Source organism: Mus caroli, unplaced genomic scaffold (assembly GCF_978045245.1).
Source record: "Mus caroli unplaced genomic scaffold, Mus_caroli_1 scaffold_2, whole genome shotgun sequence".
Taxonomy (NCBI): domain Eukaryota; kingdom Metazoa; phylum Chordata; class Mammalia; order Rodentia; family Muridae; genus Mus; species Mus caroli.
In genome coordinates, this window is record NW_028227257.1 from 157002978 (window position 1) to 157022322 (window position 19345).

Here is a 19345-nt window from a genome sequence, read left to right on the forward strand (position 1 = left end):
GAGTCTTAACAATGTTCAAAGCATCCTTGAAAGGTAATGTTTGGAAATTCTCCATAAGTTTTGGGTGTTAAAGAATTTCTTCTCGTGTGTGTGTATGTGTGTGTGTGTGTGTGTGTGTGTGTGTGTGTGTGTGTGATTAATTTAGCATTTGTGTCTTTTCCTTTCAAGATTATTTGGATACAGCTTGTTTAGTTTAGACAAATTGGAATGGGAGTACTATCTAGGAGGTACAAGGAAGTGGATTTAAATTCAATGTAAAGGTTTTTATGAAAGCACAGATGCTAGGGCTTAAAACATCCTTAAAATGTTGCCAGCTTTTCCACATCTCACTGCCATGCTTTGAGCAAAGTACTCAACCTCTTAGAATCTCGGCCTTCCCAGCAGTACTGGGAGGAAGCTCACAGAGGCACAGACAAAAGTATTCTCGACTACATTTTGAAAGTGTTACACTATTTCTGGCATGCAAGTCCTCAACAGAAACATGTCTGCTGTTAGTAACACTTAGATCTACCTGATAATGAAAGGCTCAGAGCCGTGACACTACAGAACACCTCAGTAGTGGAAGTAACCAATGTTAGTGTAAAGGCATAAGCACACTTTTATAACCATTTAAGGAAACAGAAGGTTATGTGCAATTTTTCAGGAGAGCAAGTACTCTTCTGGCTTCTGCTCCTGTCTTTATCAGCTAACAACCATGGAGAGATACAATTGGGACTTTAGGTGAGTGGTAAATAACTGTGAATGGGTGAAGGGGACTTTCAGTTTTAGGAGGCTCAGAAATGAGAAGTGCCTGTGTTAATCCCTTTATGAGACTACGAAGATCTCATGTTACTTTAAATTTCTCTTACAGCTCCTGGGCTCCTCCTTAACTTATTTTTTTTTCCTCATTTGTTCAAACAAATCAATCAATATTTGAAGAAATCAGCAGTTGAGCTTAAGAATCAAAAACTAAAATACACACAGGCAGAGAACTCTTTGCAACAAACACACATAGCCAGCTGCTGGCAGGGTAATAGATTTTAGCTGCTGCAGGTTTCTGAAAGTTATAGGCATAACCTTGTAATAACCCTGGTCAGTCTAAAAACTAACCTTTGGCTTTAAAGCAAAGCAAAACAAAAAATCCTTTCTTACTTGGAACTTACTTTCTTACTTGGAACTTACTACTTGTGACCCCTGCTGGGAGAACAAAAAACAAACTAAAAAAAACCCAAAACCAACAACCGGGAAGCGATTGGAATGCTTTTATAGCTGTGCAAGGTGTAAAGTATGGAAAGTTCTGTACAAACAGTGGTGGGAGCAGGAGGCTCTGTTTGGAAGTTTTCAGCGCCGGTCAAATACAAAGCAGATTTAAGTGCTGTCGTTTATCTCGTATTCATGTATTAATGTTTTGCTTATTTGGAGCGGTTTGGGAGACGGCGGGGTTAAGGAAACTGGTGGGGGAGGGGAGAGAAAGAGGGAAAAGAAGGAACTCGGAGCAGAGGAAGTTAAACGTAGCTCCCTCCTTGTTTTTATTAGAGAACCCAATATGGCATCTTGTATGAGGAGCTTATTTTCTGACCACGGCAGATACGTTGAATCTTTTCGGAGGTTTCTAAATAATTCCACGGAACACCAGTGCATGCAGGAATTCATGGATAAGAAGCTTCCGGGCATAATAGCAAGGTAACAAAAAATGTCATTTCTTTCAATGGACTAACGGGCAACCTAGCCCAGGGGGTAGGCAGAGGTGGAGGAGGCCCTGGGATTAGAGTCATAGACAACCACAGCTGCCTGCTGCTGCTGGTGCTGCTGCCGCCGCCTAGTCTTGCCTAAACTGGCTGACATTGCTTATGCAGCTCTGTTTGTGCTATAAACACCATGGAGACTGATTTGTGTGGCATAGCTGGCAGCACAGGCTGTGTTAACTATTTGTCGGCTTTAAAGGCACAAGCCCAACCTTATTTGGAAAAATGATTCAAATCATTAAGCCTGGATTTTTTTCTAAGCTCCTTTCAAATTATATATATATATATTTAAACAGTCCCAAATAGATTCTGGTATTCTTTCCTTAGGATCAGATAAAGGTAATTGCAGAATGTGATTTGAGAAGCACTAATTCTATGCACCTTCTTTATCTGTTACTGTCACTCTCCCCAAAACTATTTTTTCCTTTCAACGTAGTATTATCAATATGATTCTGGAAAAAAAAGATTAATTTACCATTATCAGTGAAACTGATTTCTATCCTCACAGACTCCTTTATTTATGATTAATTTTTTTTCTTTTTTTTTTTTTAAGATTTATTTATTTATTATATGTAAGTACACTGTAGCTGTCTTCAGACACTCCAGAAGAGGGCGCCAGATCTCGTTACGGATGGTTGTGAGCCACCATGTGGTTGCTGGGATTTGAACTCTGGACCTTCGGAAGAGCAGTCGGGTGCTCTTACCCACTGAGCCATCTCACCAGCCCCTTAAATACTCTAATTCTTTTTTTTTTTTTTTTTTTTTTTTAGCCCTGGCTGTCCTGGAACTCATTTTGTATACCAGGCTGGCCTCGAACTCAGAAATCCACCTGCCTCTGCCTCCCAAGTGCTGGGATTAAAGGCGTGCGCCACCACTGCCCCTATGATTAATTTTTGATTAATGTGTTCAATTTGTCTCAAAGCTGATAAGCATTATTGAGGTAAAAGAAGAGAGTCAAGTCACCTATCTGGGGATAAATTGTTGAGAGAAGTAACTATATAAAACTAGTAAGAAGTGACTAACTGTGGAGCTAATTTACAAGCAACAAAAAACCCTGTTGTTTTATTTTATGCTGTCTGAATTTCTCTGTAGAGTTAGTCCCCTGTGGTAGCTCATCTGTCCAACCAGAGCAGACTTGTTGGACAAATACAGAATTTTATGTCTATGTTTTCTCCTCCTCCTTTTGTCAAGCACTTTACGACTGACTGAGCCATTTCCCTAGCCTTGTATTTTGTATCTTAACACGGTTCATTAATTGACACATAATAGGATAAAGGTTATGCAAATTAAATCATTGGTTCCACACACACCCCCACCCCCACCATGCACTCATAGGTGCCACTAAGTATAAGTGGACTTAGGCTTTACAACAAAAGCTCAAGAAGTTAGGAGGGAATTGTAGTTGTGGGGAGAGAGAGGAAGACTTGGAGGGGAAGGAATAGTGGGTGAATTTGTTCCAAACCTATTATGTACATGTATGACGTCTTCAAGCTAAAACCATTAAAATATTAAAACTGATACCAAGTAGACAATTTTATCTGAAACTATAATTTACTCCTTTGGACCTTTGTCTTCATTTTTAAAAATCACCAAGGGGACCCCCCCCGCCCCCCCTCCCCCCGCCAGACTTAGTAGGCAAAGACAAAGAGTGTTTACTCTGCAGAAACATCCATCATGTGGGGGTCAGCCATGCATCAAAATGGTGACCTCAGACAAAGGTGTGCAGGGCTTCTTGTAGGGAGCCAGAGGAACCCTCTAGAAGGATTAGGCAATCAAAAATTTCACTGGTGGGTACTAGGGTGTCACAGTTGGTCAGTGGTCTGCATTCCTATGTTATGAGCATTCAACCATAGGATGAGATAGGGCTGCTCAGCACAGGAGACTCATCTTGAGATAAGATATTCCTCATTTTCTGTGGTGATCCCCAGACTTTTCTTTGGGAGAGGGTTTTATGACCTTGTTTCTGGATTTTGTGGTCTGTTCCTGGAGCTGGTGCCTTACAGCCTTCTTTTTGAAATCAGGTGTGGTTCTTAAATGGAGACAAATGGGGTTTATGTCGTCCTTTTAATAGGTTATGGGTTACTTTCTCAATACTTTCAGTTTGGATAGTACACATCCATCCCTTAGCTTAGCCAGATCCTTGATTTTTTAAAGAAACCTTACAGTTTAGACTGAAGGAAGGGGGGAGGGGGTGTAAGGCAATGATGACCCTTTTCCCATCTTCTGAATATACCCAGTCTAGATGGAATTTTGGCTGTAGAATTTGTAAAAGATTTACGAGAGTTCGGCTATGCACTCTGATTTTAAGTTGAAAGCACTATCTTATTATTTCCTTTTTGAAATATAATTCCTAAGAGAGGCATACAATAAACATATAATATATATTTGCTTATTGAAAGGAAGACAAAAAGGAGGAAGAGGAAAAGACATTATAAAGGTAGCACCAAGTCTTTATCCATGTCCAGGTTTTATAGTATCAGTGTGAAATGTCAACAGAGATTGACAGAGCCATGCATTCTTATTTTCTAGTCTCCAAAGAAATGCCACTTTTTACATGCTAGATGTTTTTACATGCTAGATGTTTTTACATGCTAGATGTTTTTTACATGCTAGATGTTTTTTACATGCTAGATGTTTTTACATGCTAGATGTTTTTACATGCTAGATGTTTTTACATGCTAGATGTTTTTACATGCTAGATGTTTTTACATGCTAGATGTTTTTACATGCTAGATGTTTTTACATGCTAGATGATGTTTTTACATGCTAGATGTTTTTACATGCTAGATGTTTTTACATGCTAGATGTTTTTACATGCTAGATGTTTTTACATGCTAGATGTTTTTACATGCTAGATGTTTATAGCACGTCTCCAGATCCTATGTTTCGAGATTCAAGAAAGGAATGGATCCTTTTGAGGGAGACCCCTGCATTTTGGATGTTCCCTCCCAAACCAGAATTCGGCACAAACCACTCCCCAACACCTGTTTTCACAGTGAACTCCTCTATTAAGCTGGGAAGGAAAGTGATTGCTTTCTGACTCAGGCAGAAAAATAGCAGTAAATGACTTTACAGGTGCAATTTTTAAGAGGAAAAGGGGAGGCCTGTGTTAGAATGGGCTAGGATGTGGGAGTACATTTTGATTGGCCATGTTAATTAGGTGAACCAAAGGGAGCTTTTGATTGCTGGACTTCAATTCTCCCTTAGCTGGGCCTTGGTGGTCAACCCCAGGAGGAGGAAGTAGCCAAATAAGGGAATAGACCTTGGTGGTTAGCTTTAGGGATGTAATCTGATGCTTTTTAATAAGACAGAGGGAATGGGGGAGAAGGACAAGGCCTGCCAGAGCCATGGTCCCCACTTTCAAGCTGCCCAGGGTCCCTTCGCCTGTGTTTTCAGGCACTCTAATAAGAGAAACAGAAATAAATAAAGAAGAGCCACAGACATGATCTCACTTTCATGTTGGCCTCTTGTCCATTCATCGATTCTCTTTTGCTTATCAATAGACTTGATAGGAAGAATTGGCAGGCAAAGCACCTTTCATGTTATTAAATTGTATAATTTTGTGTGTCTGCTTGCTTTTCAGGATTGGAGAAGCAAAAGCAGAAATTAAGATTCTGAGTGTAGGCGGAGGTGCAGGTATGAATAATACCTATAAAATTTATATTCTGCTATAGGTACCATGGTATTTGATAGCCATATTGTTTACACTCTAGAAAGCCACTTTACTTTTGTAAAATATCAAGTTATAAATACTAGCAACATCATTCAACTCAAATTCATTGCTCTCAATATATGTATAGGCTTTGGGACTTTAGCCTTCATTATAATTTGTAGGATAGGTAAGAACTGAGAATTTTCTTAAATTCTTTTTTTATAAGTAGAAAACCAGGGAAACTTAGAAGATTATTACTGTTACCAGCCCATGTGAGGGAAGGAAACTTTCACTATGATGCATAGCTCTCTTCATTAGAAACATCTCAATATGGGCAAAAATATACATATCATAGTTAATTTACATTATTGTAGCCCCATCTCTGAAATGAATTGGTCTCACTGCTTCCTTCTTCTGAGTGAATTCTAAAAGTATTTTAATCAGTCAAAGTACTTTTTTATATGTGTTTTATTAACATCACTTGGCCTTATTATTCTTAAGAGTTTTTAATTCTAGAGGAAAAATACTAGCTCTGGAAAAGCAGGTTGATATATGTGTCTTCTGTAACTGCCCCTAATGAACTGTGTAACTTTGATACACAAGCTGAGACTTCTCTCATTAGTAAAATGGAAACACTGAGTCTTAGTTACAGTATTGGAATAAGAAATCATTTATAAAGTGCTGGACAGATGCTGTTCCTCCTGTAAGGCAAAGGTTTTGCCTCTCTGAAATACTAAAAAGCAAGTTTCTTCTGAAGGATTAGTCTGTGTTTCATTTGAAGGTATTAATCATCTTCGACTTAATATATCAATGTAAACCATGCTGACCTAGTTATGATTATGTCTACTAAGTGGAACCCGCACTGCTGCTTGTTCCTTTAGTGTCTTGTGCTTGTTTACTAGAAGGTGTTTAGTGCCCTATGAATGAAGTGTATTGTATCCCATATTAATGCAAAGGAAATCAAGAGCCTATCAGTAAAAAGGAATAGCCAGTTTATGGTGGCATATGTGTTCTCTTTTTTTTGTTCCTAAAATTCAGTATGCTATAATGTAATAAGGCTAATTCTAAATATCCATCTATTCTATTATCTTTAACCACAGAGTTAGAGGGAGCAACAAAGGCAAATCAAGGTTACTGTTGATTGTGGTGAATTACCCAAAGAATATCCTGTTAACTCACTTAATAAAGAGAACCATTTCCAGGGTTTCAGATAGCCTTTTAGTGTTAGGACTATGACTTCATGTGCTTAGAAACTATAAACAGCCATACAAACAACAATAATAAATATATTCCCCATTATGGCTTAGTTCATTTTCTTTTAATATAAAATTAATTGAATTTCTAATGCAATTGTATCCACCTTCTTCTTCTTCTTCTTCTTCTTCTTCTTCTTCTTCTTCTTCTTCTTCTTCTTCTTCTTCTTCTTCTTCTTCTTCTTCCTCCTCCTCCTCCTCCTCCTCCTTCTTCCTCCTCCTCCTCCTCCTCCTCCTTCTTCTTCTTCTCCTTCTCCTTCTCCTTCTCCTTCCTCCTTCTCCTTCTCCTTCTCCTTCTCCTTCTCCTTCTCCTTCTCCTTCTCCTTCTCCTTCTGCTTCTCCTCCTCCTCCTCCTCCTCCTTCTTCTTCTTCTCCTTCTTCTCCTTCTCCTTCTCCTTCTCCTTCTCCTTCTGCTTCTCCTCCTCCTCCTCCTCCTCCTCCTCCTCCTCCTCCTCCTCCTCCTCCTCCTCCTCCTCCTCCTTCTTCTTCTTCTTCTTCTTCTTCTTCTTCTTCTTCTTCTTCTTCTTCTTCTTCTTCTTCTGTTTTTGTTTTTTTTTTGTTGTTGTTGTTGTTGTTGTTGTTGTTGTTGTTGTTGATAGGGCTTCTTTGTATAATCCTGGCTGTCCTGGAACTTGCTTTGTAGACCATTCTGGCCTTGAGTTCAGAAATCTTTCTGCTTCTGTCTCCTGAGTGAGTGCTGGTAGTAAAGGTTGCAAATACCCTTAGCTATGTATCCACATTCCTATGAACTATATTTTTTGTTTGTTTGTTTTTTTCGAGACAGGGTTTCTCTGTTGTAGCCCTGGCTGTCCTGGAACTCACTTTGTAGACCAGGCTGGATTCGAACTCAGAAATCCACCTGCCTCTGCTTCCCAAGTGCTGGGATTAAAGGTGTGTGCCACCACCACCAGGCCTCTTATGAACTATCTTATAAACAGTATTTGGCTTGTACATTGGTTCTTTACATCAAGATGCAGCAAGGTGCTAACAGGATTCATCAAAATAAAAGGAAGAATACTTAGAGTCCTTTTGTTGGAGGCTGAACATCATATTGGTACCAGGCTCTATCTAGGAGAGACTATGGAATCTCCTTAGGTCATTCTTCCTACAGAACTGGTCAGAAACATAAGGAGAACTTAAAGAAAAATTAAAATCATATACTTAGCTTTCATTAGCCAAATGAAATAGTACATTTAACAACTGTGTGGACAAGATGTCCTTGTTATGAATGAGTGGTATTTCATGTCATTTGGATTTTCATATTGCAACTAGGTAATGCTTATCTGACAAACTCAAGGCAAGCACCATTCATTGAGGAATCACATATCCTTGCCTTAGTGAAGCAGTACCTCTCATATTTTAACATCTTGAATTATATCATCCATGAACTTTGTCCTTCCAATCAGTCTCTGAACTCTAATCTCTTGCAAGTCTGGCCATTGGTCTTGTGCTGGCTGTACTTTGTGCTTACTTCCCACAGTGTATGTCACAGGATCTCACTACACTCACTCACCAGACTGTGGTTCACTGTCTAAATGTTCTACTGTTTGATGCATAGGCAGCTTCAGCGTCAGCTGATTTTCTACATACCTCTGGTAAATATATTCTTTCCATTCATAGCACTGAAGCCATTTCTCCCAGCATAATTGAGAAACACATACCCAAAGCAAATAAACTAAAAATTCCTACAAGTGAAATTGCTACTTATCATGAGTGTTCTCAGAGCCAAGCAACTGCCATCTAGAGCCATACACCTCTCACCACATCCACTTGCAAAATAATCATCCTAACTAGCCTAGTTAACAGTTTATTGCCCCTTACACCCAAGTATCAACTGTTCTTTACCAACTGGCAACCTTGTACATAGCCCACAGGAGGGGTTAAAATATGTGTATAACCTATATATTCATATATAGACTCTATATGCCAAGTGGAAAAGTAGGGAGGTGTCCATTGAGGTAGCTGCTACACATCCTGTAACTAACCTCACTTTTGTTCTGTAAGGAAGCTCAGTATCTTCATTAAGAGAAGGAATAGACCTTAGTTTCATCTTCCTCTGGGAAGGAAGTGTAGAAATACTCCTTTATATACCACTTAGTGCTTATGTTCTTTGGCTATTTCTTATTTTCAGAAATAGGAGAAGAAAGTTCTCTGTACATTCTTTTCTTTTTAGAAACTAGTGTTTAAGTCAGGTATATGTATATATTAAGATTTAAAAAAAAATCTCATGACACTTTTACTCATAATCCAAGTAATTATTAGGACTCTATACAATTCAAAAGAAAGGAAATTGATGGAAAACTCCATTAGGTAGTTTTTAAGTAATTTTCCATATCTGTAGCACTGTCATCTACAAATTATATGTTCTAGTGATAGAGAAATGTATGAAACAAATATTATGTAAATAAAAAGTAAGAAAATCACAAAGAAGACAAATCCTGGACAAAACCTTAGAGCCCAACCTTTACAGAGTCCAACTGAGCTTTATATGTTCTTTAATAAGAAGCAACAGCAGCCAGGCATATTTTTGTTGATCTTTCTTTGTTTCCTTTTTGTTTTTCAGTGTTTCATAGTCATGTCACATTGACTTTAGCCATTGCTTTTATTTTTATTTTTAGAATAGTAACATTATTTTTACTGTAAATCTGTTAGAATTTGCTTTTTGGTCCATTTTTCAATATTGATGCTTCCTTAATTTAGAATTAAACCTGGTAGGGATTTACTACCAACTATCACTTAATTTTCATAAGTGTCATTTCATGCTAGATGGTGCGTGGAAAACAGGAAATCCGTAGTGTTTTTGGTAAGCAGAAAAGCTAATAATTCACAATCCTACTAACTTAACACTCATGCTCCAGAAAGAAGTTATTGGCAATATGTTCTCCTGGCTATGGGCTTTGCATATATGACATTTATGTGTTTTCAGTTATTATATTCAGGTATCAGGGAGTATCACAAGAATTAGACGGAACAAAATCCAACAATCTAATTCTATCTGGCTTTTTATTTGTATTCCCATTATTTTATGTACAGGTGGTAGGGGCTCACTCATAATTTTTTGGTAATAATTTTACTACTATCAGTTGAGAGCACTTGGGTTAGGTGATTTTTTTTTTTTTTTTGTTATACAACACAGCATTTGTTGTTTATACAAAACCAACAATTCTATAGAGGATAAGAAATAGGACAAAAATGTAATTCATCCTTAGTTTACAAATAACTTGAGCACTATTAGGTAGAATAAAGCCCAGGATGCAACAAATTATACAAAATGGATGTAAAAATTATTAACCTCGTGAAAGAGAATAAATGATTTAGTAGTGACCAAAAATTTGAAAATACGATTTTTGTTGCTAGAGAGATGGCCCAGTGGTTAAGAGAATTCACTGCCTGCTCTTCCAGAGGACTGGGATTTGATTCGCATCACCCAGTGGCAGATCACAGCTATCTGTAACTCCAGTTGTAGGGATCTGATACCCTTATACAGGCATATATTCAGGCAAACACCAGTGCACATAACATAAAAATTAGTAAATTTAAAGAAATATGAATAAGAAAAAATATGATCTTAGCAGCTTTTTAATTTCATTTCCTTTCTCAAATAAAATGTTAAGAGAACACAGAAGTTTTTTTGTTATTAGCTGTTAGGTAAGCAAATGGCTGGCATATCTGTTAAGTTAGAATAACAGCAGAACAAATAGATTGAGAGTGGGCACTAATGGGCTGAAGTGTTGGTTGGGCTTAGAAAACAGTGTAATGGTAGTACAATGTCTTTCCAGTAATAAATACTAGTGTGTGATCTGTTCTGAGGAGGGCAGCGAAGGCTGACTGTGCCTGACCATCCCTGAACAGAAACACCACTTAGATTGTACAGGTCCATGGTTGCTAAGTTAAACTTTGGACAATTGTTTTACAGAGATTGAAACTCCAAAGTTTAGCAGTTTGGATAAATGGGTAGAGTTACAATTTAATAATACTGACATAGTTATCCTTCATCAGACCAGGGCTGCTTTTCCTGGGTGACTGTTAACCAGGGTCGTTATGCCTGCCTGCTGTAACTATTCTTTTTCTGAGAAGAAGCACATGAATGAATTAGTGGCTGTTAGCCAAGGTTGTGTCCTCTTAAACTGACTGGCAAAGGTGTGCTCTTTTAGCTAAATTTCACTTTTACACAACAATTTTTTAAAACAAGTTTATTGATAAATTGTTTGTAGCTGGTTTATGACTTCCATTTCTTACTTCACTAGGAGATGGCAGAGAGCAATGATTAATGCTTTACTATCTAGATCAATTGATTGAGAATGATGAAAAATAGAATTTAGTGATGAGAAACAATAAAAAGTAAATCGAATGTATTTATTGCTGCCTTCAAATATTTCTTGTTGAAAAACCTGAAAAATATTTGTTCCCAGAAATTGAAAGCCCAAGAAAGTGATTTTTCAGTACACTGTAAAGATTTCCAAAAAACTAAACCTGCTTGGAAGTGGAAGGAAATATCCAGAGAGCTAAATATGCTAGTACAAAGAGAGGGGAAAAAATCCAACCTGTTCACATGAATATTAGAAAAGGACTTAGGCACTAATATCTTGAATGTTTGGGCTATTAGAGTTTATAGTATAAAAATCTATGGTTTTTGAGTAGCCTTTTAGGAAAGAGGTAGGCCTCTCTCCATTCACATGGCTGTCAATATGTTTGTTTCTGTTGAAGACATAAATTTTTTTTCACTTAAGGTTTTTTTTATTTAATATATTTAGATCATGTTTTTATCCTCTTCCATGGGCTTTTAGACATTCACTCCACCTTTAGGTGAGGTTTTAATTATATATAACTTAAGACAGTTCAAATTTGAATCATTAATATATAGCAAAATAGCAATTATTATTTTCCAAGAAAGATATAGACCTTGGTGATATAGTTTATAAAATTTAGGACTATCTGCAAGCATTTTGCACATTTGGGAGAATGGAACACAAGTGCACATGACATTGGAGCCAATGTTTTTAAAGCTCTGCAAGCAAGTTTCTTTGAGCTAATTTAATAAGGCTTGAAACAGAAAAAATGAATTATAATGGACAAAGTGAAGAAAAAAAATCATCATTTGTAAATTAAAAAACTATATTTGGGATGGACTGATTGCTTATTGGTTAGGAGCCACTGATGTTCTTCCAGAGGTCCTGGGCTGGATGCCCACCACTCACACGGATGCTCACAACCATTGGTAACTCCAATATCAGGGGATTCAATGTCCTTTTCTAGCCTCTGAGGACACGACACACATATATTACACAGATACACACATACAGGTGAACACACATGAAATAATAAAATAATTTTAAATATTAAATATATTAAATACTTAGAAAAGCAAATAAGTTCAGTTGTATAGCTATAAAATTAGTAAGAATGAAGCAATGGTCTGATATTTTATATATATATGTGTGTGTGTACATATATAAATGCATATACATATATGCTACCTACCACAGATATAGATATAAATGTATATCTCTATCTATTTTATCAATCATCTATCTATCTATCTATCTATCTATCTATCTATCTATCTCTTGATGTGGCATTGCAATTTTCCTAAAATACACATTTGTAGTTTACAGATTCTTATACCTGTTGGAATAAAGTCTATTAATTGGAGAATGGGATTCTAAATGGCCTTTGCTATTAAATAAGACAATACAAATTCGTTTACAAACATTAGGGTGGGAAGATAGCTTAGTGGTTAAAAGTAATCCCTGTTCTTGCTGAGGACTGGCATTTGGTTCCATGTAGTCATGTCAGGGGCCTTACAAGATCCTCTAACTCCAGCTCCAAAGGATCCAATGTGCTCTTCTGGCCTGTGCTGGCACATGCATACACAGGGTTCATGTTGGTAATATGAATTATGTGGTTGATCAAATAAGAAGAGACATGTTAGGATGCAGTATACAGCTTTGCAGCAGCAGGGTGGACTGAACCCCAGGTAGCTGTGTGAAAGTGTAGTTACTGATTGTTACAGAGGAGTTAACTTTAGAGTAAGTCAAGTTCCTCTACCGGAACTTCTGATCTGATCTGTGTGCTGCCTGGGGAACACATGACCCACTCACTTCTCAATCCTTATTGTACAGCATTTTCAGTGTTCAGTAAGACAAGAATTCCAAGTTTTGTGACTGAAGTCATGAGAAGGCCATAAAGATCCTTCATAAATACAGCTTCATAAATCTCAGATGACAATCACTGATCAGATATGTAAGATTTCCTCAGGGATTAGGTGCACCTAAAAACAATCCCAACACTCTTGTGTTAGTTCCAGATACAATGACTTTACTAATTTTTCTACTACAGATATTCATAGGCACATACACACCACATAACTAACATAAATGTTAAGTTTTTGAATTAATGTATAATAGCTTCAATTTATTGTTGCAGGATATGTGATCACACTGTAAAACCTGAGGTTGTGTTATTGAAGAAAAAACAAAACCTGTTTAGAGTTGTGCTGTGGCTCAGTCCTTAGCCTAAACACACTTTTACTCCTTCTGTCTATAATGCAGACATGTCCTTAGTACACACCTTTAATCCTAAATAATGAAGGTAAAGTTAGTTTATAGAAGGAAGCACCCAAGTTTGAAAGTGATGTCCAGTTGAGTGTCAGACAAAGTAATTAGTCAGAAAAATTTGACAGAATAGGATATGCTTAACTCTCACGAGAAAGAGAAGCTATCTGAGGAGCAGGACAGAGAAAAAAGAAGGCTGTTTTACTAGAACAGGTGTACATAGACAGGTTGAAGAGAGAAGATGGATACAGGTAAAGACAAAAGGAATCAGAGAATAAGGATCCAGAAGATTAGAATAGATTGCCAAAGATAGTATGAAGACAAGCAGAGCAATTCAGTACTGAGAGAAGCCAGGTTGAATCAGTCAGCTTGGAAAGGTGTTTGAGTTGAACCAGCCAGCCAGAGTTTAGAAAGAACAGGAAAGGGTGAGATTAGCAGCAAGTCTCAGAGGCTGAAAACATTCTAGGCCTAGATTAGATTGTACAGAGTCTAGAAACTTCCAGGACTAAGCCTAGGTTAGCAGATGGAGGCAGTTAGCCTCTGGGACAACAATTACTACCAGATGATAAAAATATATATTTATAGTTTATTCAATACCTATTACATATTATTAACTATGGAAAATTATCTCTATCTATTCTAATATTTATAGTACTCTTTAGCATAGACTCTAGTAGGCCTTATTTATGATAGGAAACATAAGGACAGACAGATCAATAAATAGGCATGTGACGTTCTTATGGCCAGGGAGCTTTACAAAATTTACCAACACATTTGTTGTCTTGATTTTTTTTGTTTGTTGGTTTTGTTTTTGTTTCTGTTTTAGGTGAGGTTTCATTGTGTAGTCCAGTCTGGATTTGAACTCATGATCCTGCTGTCTCTGTGGGCCTTAGTTCTTAGGTTACAAGTATGCACAACTATACCTGACTAGTAACAAAGACATTTTAAAATCTTTCCTCCTTCTTTTTATGCTAAAATAGTAATATCTATGGACTTTATTTTTAATAGAGGAAGAATAAAGGAATTGAACTATTACAGGTTTGTTATTTTGTGGAAACATTACTTGACACTTTCCAAGTGTTTTATTTTCTTAGCATCTCTTGGGGGCTTCATTTAATACTGAAGAAGCTAATGTTCAGAAGCCTGAGATCTTAAAGGCTTTTTAATATATTTATCATCACTTGGGAAATCCTGCAGAAAACAGGGAGGATTGTAGGAGCCAGAGGGAACAAGGAATCACAAGAAAATCCACAGAATCAACTAACGTGGGCTAATAGGGGCTCATAGGGACTGAACTGAAAATCAGGAAGCTTACATTGGTCCTCTGCATATACGTGATGGTTTTGTAGCTTGGTTTTCTTGTGGGACTTCTAGCAGTGGGAACAGGAGCTGTCTCTGACTCTTTTGCCTCCTTTTTAGACCTTTTCTTCCCTTTGGCTCTATTCATTCAGCCTCAGTATGAGGGGAGGTGCATGGAGTCTCCATGCAACTTGATATGTCATGTTTGGTTGATGTCTCTGTGATGCCTGCCTTTTTCTGAAGGAAAATGGATAGAAGAGAGGTGGGAACTGGGAGAAGAGGAGGGAGAGAAAACTGTAGTTAGGATGTAATATATGAAAGAAAAATAAATTTAAAAAATAAAAAAAAGCAGATATTTATTACCTGGAAGAATGTGACAGAGTTAGGAATGGAAATAATACAAACTTGGGTCTAAGTTTTCTTAAACCTTTAATTGCCTTAGTAATTCTATTTATTAAAGGGAACTGAAACTATAAACATCATGCAGAACCTACCAGTTATTCAAAAATAATGTCAAAGTTGTAGTGTAATGGATTAAAACACACGGACTGTGCCGAGAGTTATCTCTTCCGTAATGATTTCCAGGACCTCTCTGTATTCTCTTTTGGTTTTTTATTAGTTAAAACTTAGCCTTTCATAGGCTTTCATAGTTTGCCCTGCAGAACTCCATAGGTATTGTAATAATTCATTGCCCTTGATACATTAGATATGTCCTATTGCCAATCTGTACATTTACCCCCAAAAAACCTATTGTGTATTTTATGTAAATACTGCATTGTAGGGAATGTAAATGCTGTCTTCCTTTAGCTCCCCTGAGTTCTTAGCTGGATGGACCCTTGTACAGAAAGACAGATTAATGAGAGAAACACATGTTATATTTATTGATCTGAGCAGTATTTATCATGTAAGAAAAACTTCCATGAGAAGTAACTCAAAGCAGTGGCTTAATACTCCTGTGGATAAAGAGACTTTAACAAAGAACAATTGATTTGTAAAAAAAAAAAAAAAGAGAGAAAACAAAGGACAAAGGTTTTGGGGTTCCAGGGCTGGGAAACAATGAGAAGACAAGCATGTGGGTACTATCTGTAAGCTTTGTTTGTAGATTCCTATAACTGTTTCTAATAAAAAGTAATATATAGCCTATTGATAGGAAAACCTACCATTAGTTTCAACAACAAATGTTGTTTGGGAACATTTTTTTTTCTTTCTTTGAGATCAATTACCTTCAGTAATTGTAATGTTAAAAAGTCATCATTATGGAGATGTAAATAAATGTCATTAAGTTGAATATCACTTTCTTAATGTGAATTGTTCTATACTTGGCTTTACATGCCTTAGGATAGTCATATGAATATAAAAGAACAATCATAATCAATTTGAGCCTGTTTTATTACAGCTTCTTTCGCTTCTCTTGTTTTCTTTTCTTTTTGTGTTTGTGTTTGTGTGCTTGCACACTGTGTGTGTGTGTGTAATAGTGTTATAAAGGCATAATTGTAGAGCTGTTATAGAACTCTAAGGATACATATGTAAAGTAATAACAGGTCTATTCTCGTGATGATGACCTCTGAGAAACCCAAGGATCTGTAGTTTGTAGGCTAGAGATCCAGGGGAGTTTATGATTCCAGGTACCAAGGCTGGCTATTTGGAGTGCAAAGAATAACCTGTAATACTGACACATTTGAATTTGTATAACTGTCTAAATTCTAAATATTGATCATCACAGAATATCAGACTAGGTTTTAGATCATGAAAAAAAACCAAAAACCAAAAAACCAAAAAAACAAACAAACAAAAAAAACCCAAACCACCATTGTCTCAGTTCATAGTTTCTTTCTTTTTTTTTTTTTTCCGAGACAGGGTTTCTCTGTGTGGCCCTGGCTGTCCTGGAACTCACTCTGTAGACCAGGCTGGCCTTGAACTCAGAAATCCGCCTGCCTCTGCCTCCCAAGTACTGGGATTAAAGGCGTGCGCCACCACGCCCGGCTCATAGTTTTCTATTTTAGCTTTCAATGTGCTTTACCTAATTTATTGATTTACTCTATCTAGAAACACTCTTGAAGATACATTTACAATACTTTTTAACTAAACTTCTGGGTGTATCATGCCCTGAAACAGTTAATATATAAAATTAACAATCAAGGTTAATTTTTTACAATAATGAACTTAAGTAAAAAATAATTTAAACTTCTGCAGAAATGTTTTAATTTATTGGAAAGAGGGAAAAAAACTGTAATGCAAGCAGCCTAAGGTTACCAGTGGCCATAATGAAATGCTATTAAATCTTTGTAAGCACAGTAATTTGAAAAGATGTTCTCTATAATACATTGTTTCATGCTGACACATACTTGTTTTTTTTACTAACTGCTCAAATTGCATAAAATGCTTAAGAGAGAAAATCAGTTTAAAATCATCATAAGATGTCTAAACTCTAAAATCATTAATTTGTTCTGCTAGTCACAGAGGAGAAAGGAAAGACTGGAAAAGTTTGATATATTCAAATATAGCTTTTTATTATTTCTCCATTTTTTTCCCACAGGAAAAATTGTAGAGCTTTTAATAAAGAGATTTACTGCCATTTCTTGATAAGGCTTTTAGTAAATGCAAACAACTTTAGGTGTTTATATGTTTTAAGTCCCAGGATGTTAATAGTCAGTTGCCTAAATAATCCTTTCCAAGGTAAGGACTTATAGAACTAATAGCATTCGCATGTGAATGAAAACAGCAAACAGAGCCTGCTTTGCCTTTCTCCCTAGAGCAGGTCCAAGACTCCCAGGTGTCTTTTATTTACTCCTGGATGTTCTGTGAATTTCTGAATTGTTGGATAATTCAAGACTCTTATTTTCTTTTGCACATGACCTGATGTTCCTTTCTTCTACTTGGATTCTGTTCATTTGTTTTTCTTTTTTGATTTGGTTATTTTTGTTAAGGTTCTGCCAGTCTTTATCTTCTCAAAGAAAAAAAAAAGAAAAGCACTTCGACTCTTTGATTCTTTGTTTTTCTTTTTTGTTTTTTCTATTTCATTAATTTCGGCCCTAGTTTTATTTTTTCTCTTCATTTTCTGGGTTTAGACTTGGCTCTTGTCTTTCCAAATTCTTGATTTGGATCATCAAGTCATTTATTTGTGCTCTTTCTGATCCCATGGTATAGCTTATGGCTATACATTTTCCTCTTAAGACTACATTTGATATGTTCCCAATGTTTTGTTGTGTTGTGCTTTTATTTTACTTATTACCGAAATTTTTATTTTCCTTCTTGGTTTTTTACTGTGACCCATTTGGCACTCAATTTACTGTCTGGGAATTTAAGATTCTTTTGCTGTTGATTTCAAACCTTACTGTATTGAGGTCAGGATACACAGAATTACTTGAGTTTCACTGTATTAGTTGAGAGTTGTTTTGTGTTATAAAATGTGGTTTATTTTAATAATTTTATAGGCTACTGTATATAAGTATTCTTGATATTTGGGTGGATTAGTTGGTCAATTGATATCTGTTATATAATTTTGATGCATGATATTTACATTTCACTGTATGGTATCAGTTATGTGTCACGCTAATTTTTTCTTCAGATGATCTGTCAATTTTGACAAGTTATCTGTGTCTTAAAGTCAGCTTTTTATGAAATGGGATGAGCCAGAATTTGGTGTGTACATGATTAGGACTGGAATGTCTCCTTATTTAATTGTTTCCTTGTTCAAAATGTTTCTTTTTAAAAATCTCTTCTGATTAATTATTTTGAAGTCTATTTTTGTCAGCTATTAGAATGCGGACACCTACTCATTTCCTGGTTCCAATTGCTTGGAAGACATTCTTTTCCTATTCTTTCACTCCAAAATGATACCTACCCTTGAGTTGTATGAGTTTCTTGTAGACAATAAATAGTTGGATTTTGTTTCTTTTTTTTTTTTTTAGGATTTATTTATTTTATGTATGTGAGTACACTGTAGCTGTACAGATGGTTGTGAGCCATCATGTGGTTGTTGGGAATTGAAGTTTTAGGACCTCTGCTTGCTCTGGTCAGTCCTACTCAACCAGTCCCTGGTCGCTCTGGCCCAAAGATTTATTTATTATTATACATAAGTACACTGTAGCTGTCTTTAGACATACCAGAAGAGGCCGTCAGATCTCATTACGGGTGGTTGTGAGCTACCATGTGGTTGCTGGGATTTAAACACAGGACCTTTGAAAGAGCAGTCAGTGTTCTTACCCACTGAGCCATCTTGCCAGCCCCAGGATTTTGTCTCTTAATGCATCTAATTAAATTGTACCTTTTGATTGGAGAGTTGAAGCTACTAATATTTAGAGTTATTATTGAAAGATGCATTGAATGTTTTCATTTCATTGTACATTTTTGCTTTGTATGGTTCTGGATCACATTTTGTGTTTCTGTAATTATAGCCTCATTTATTTCCTTTCTAAGGTCACATGGCTTTGCTTATTCCTCTCTTCTGTTTGAAGTATCATAACTTACAGTATTTTCTGTCAGGCTGGTTTGGTAAACATGGATTCTTTTAGCCTGTATATAACACAACATGGAAAGTTTTTCATTTTCTTTCAAATATGATAGTCTTGCTGGATAGTTTTTCTATTGAAAAGTCAGCTGTTATTCTGATGGGCTTTCCTTAATGTGACTTTTGACTCTTCTCTAGCAATTTTAATTCCTTCCTTCTTCCTCTTCTCTTCTCTTCTCTTCTCTTCTCTTCTCTTCTCTTCTCTTCTCTTCTCTTCTCTTCTCTTCTCTTCTCTTCTCTTCCTCTCTCTCTCTCTCTCTCTCTCTCTCTCTCTCTCTCTTTCTTTGTTTCTTTCTTTCATGTTTTGCTATAACATGACATTGAGAGTCTCTTTTCTGTATGTACTGTCCCCT

The 19345-nt window shown here is 36.5% G+C and overlaps 1 protein-coding gene across 4 annotated transcripts in view; it reads left to right on the plus strand.

Moving 5' to 3' along the window:
- The first annotated feature begins 948 nt into the window (after nucleotides 1-948).
- Hnmt (histamine N-methyltransferase) overlaps nucleotides 949-19345 on the plus strand; it is a 41141-nt gene continuing 22744 nt past the window's right edge. Inside the window, exons 1-3 of one of the 4 annotated variants that reach the window (XM_021154245.3) lie at nucleotides 949-1009; nucleotides 1516-1662; nucleotides 5308-5360. In XM_021154245.3, the coding sequence (XP_021009904.1) occupies nucleotides 1526-1662; nucleotides 5308-5360 (190 nt within the window). In that variant the 5' untranslated portion in view covers nucleotides 949-1009; nucleotides 1516-1525. The other 3 variants (XM_021154252.3, XM_021154262.3, XM_021154258.3) reach the window with 3 other exon arrangements.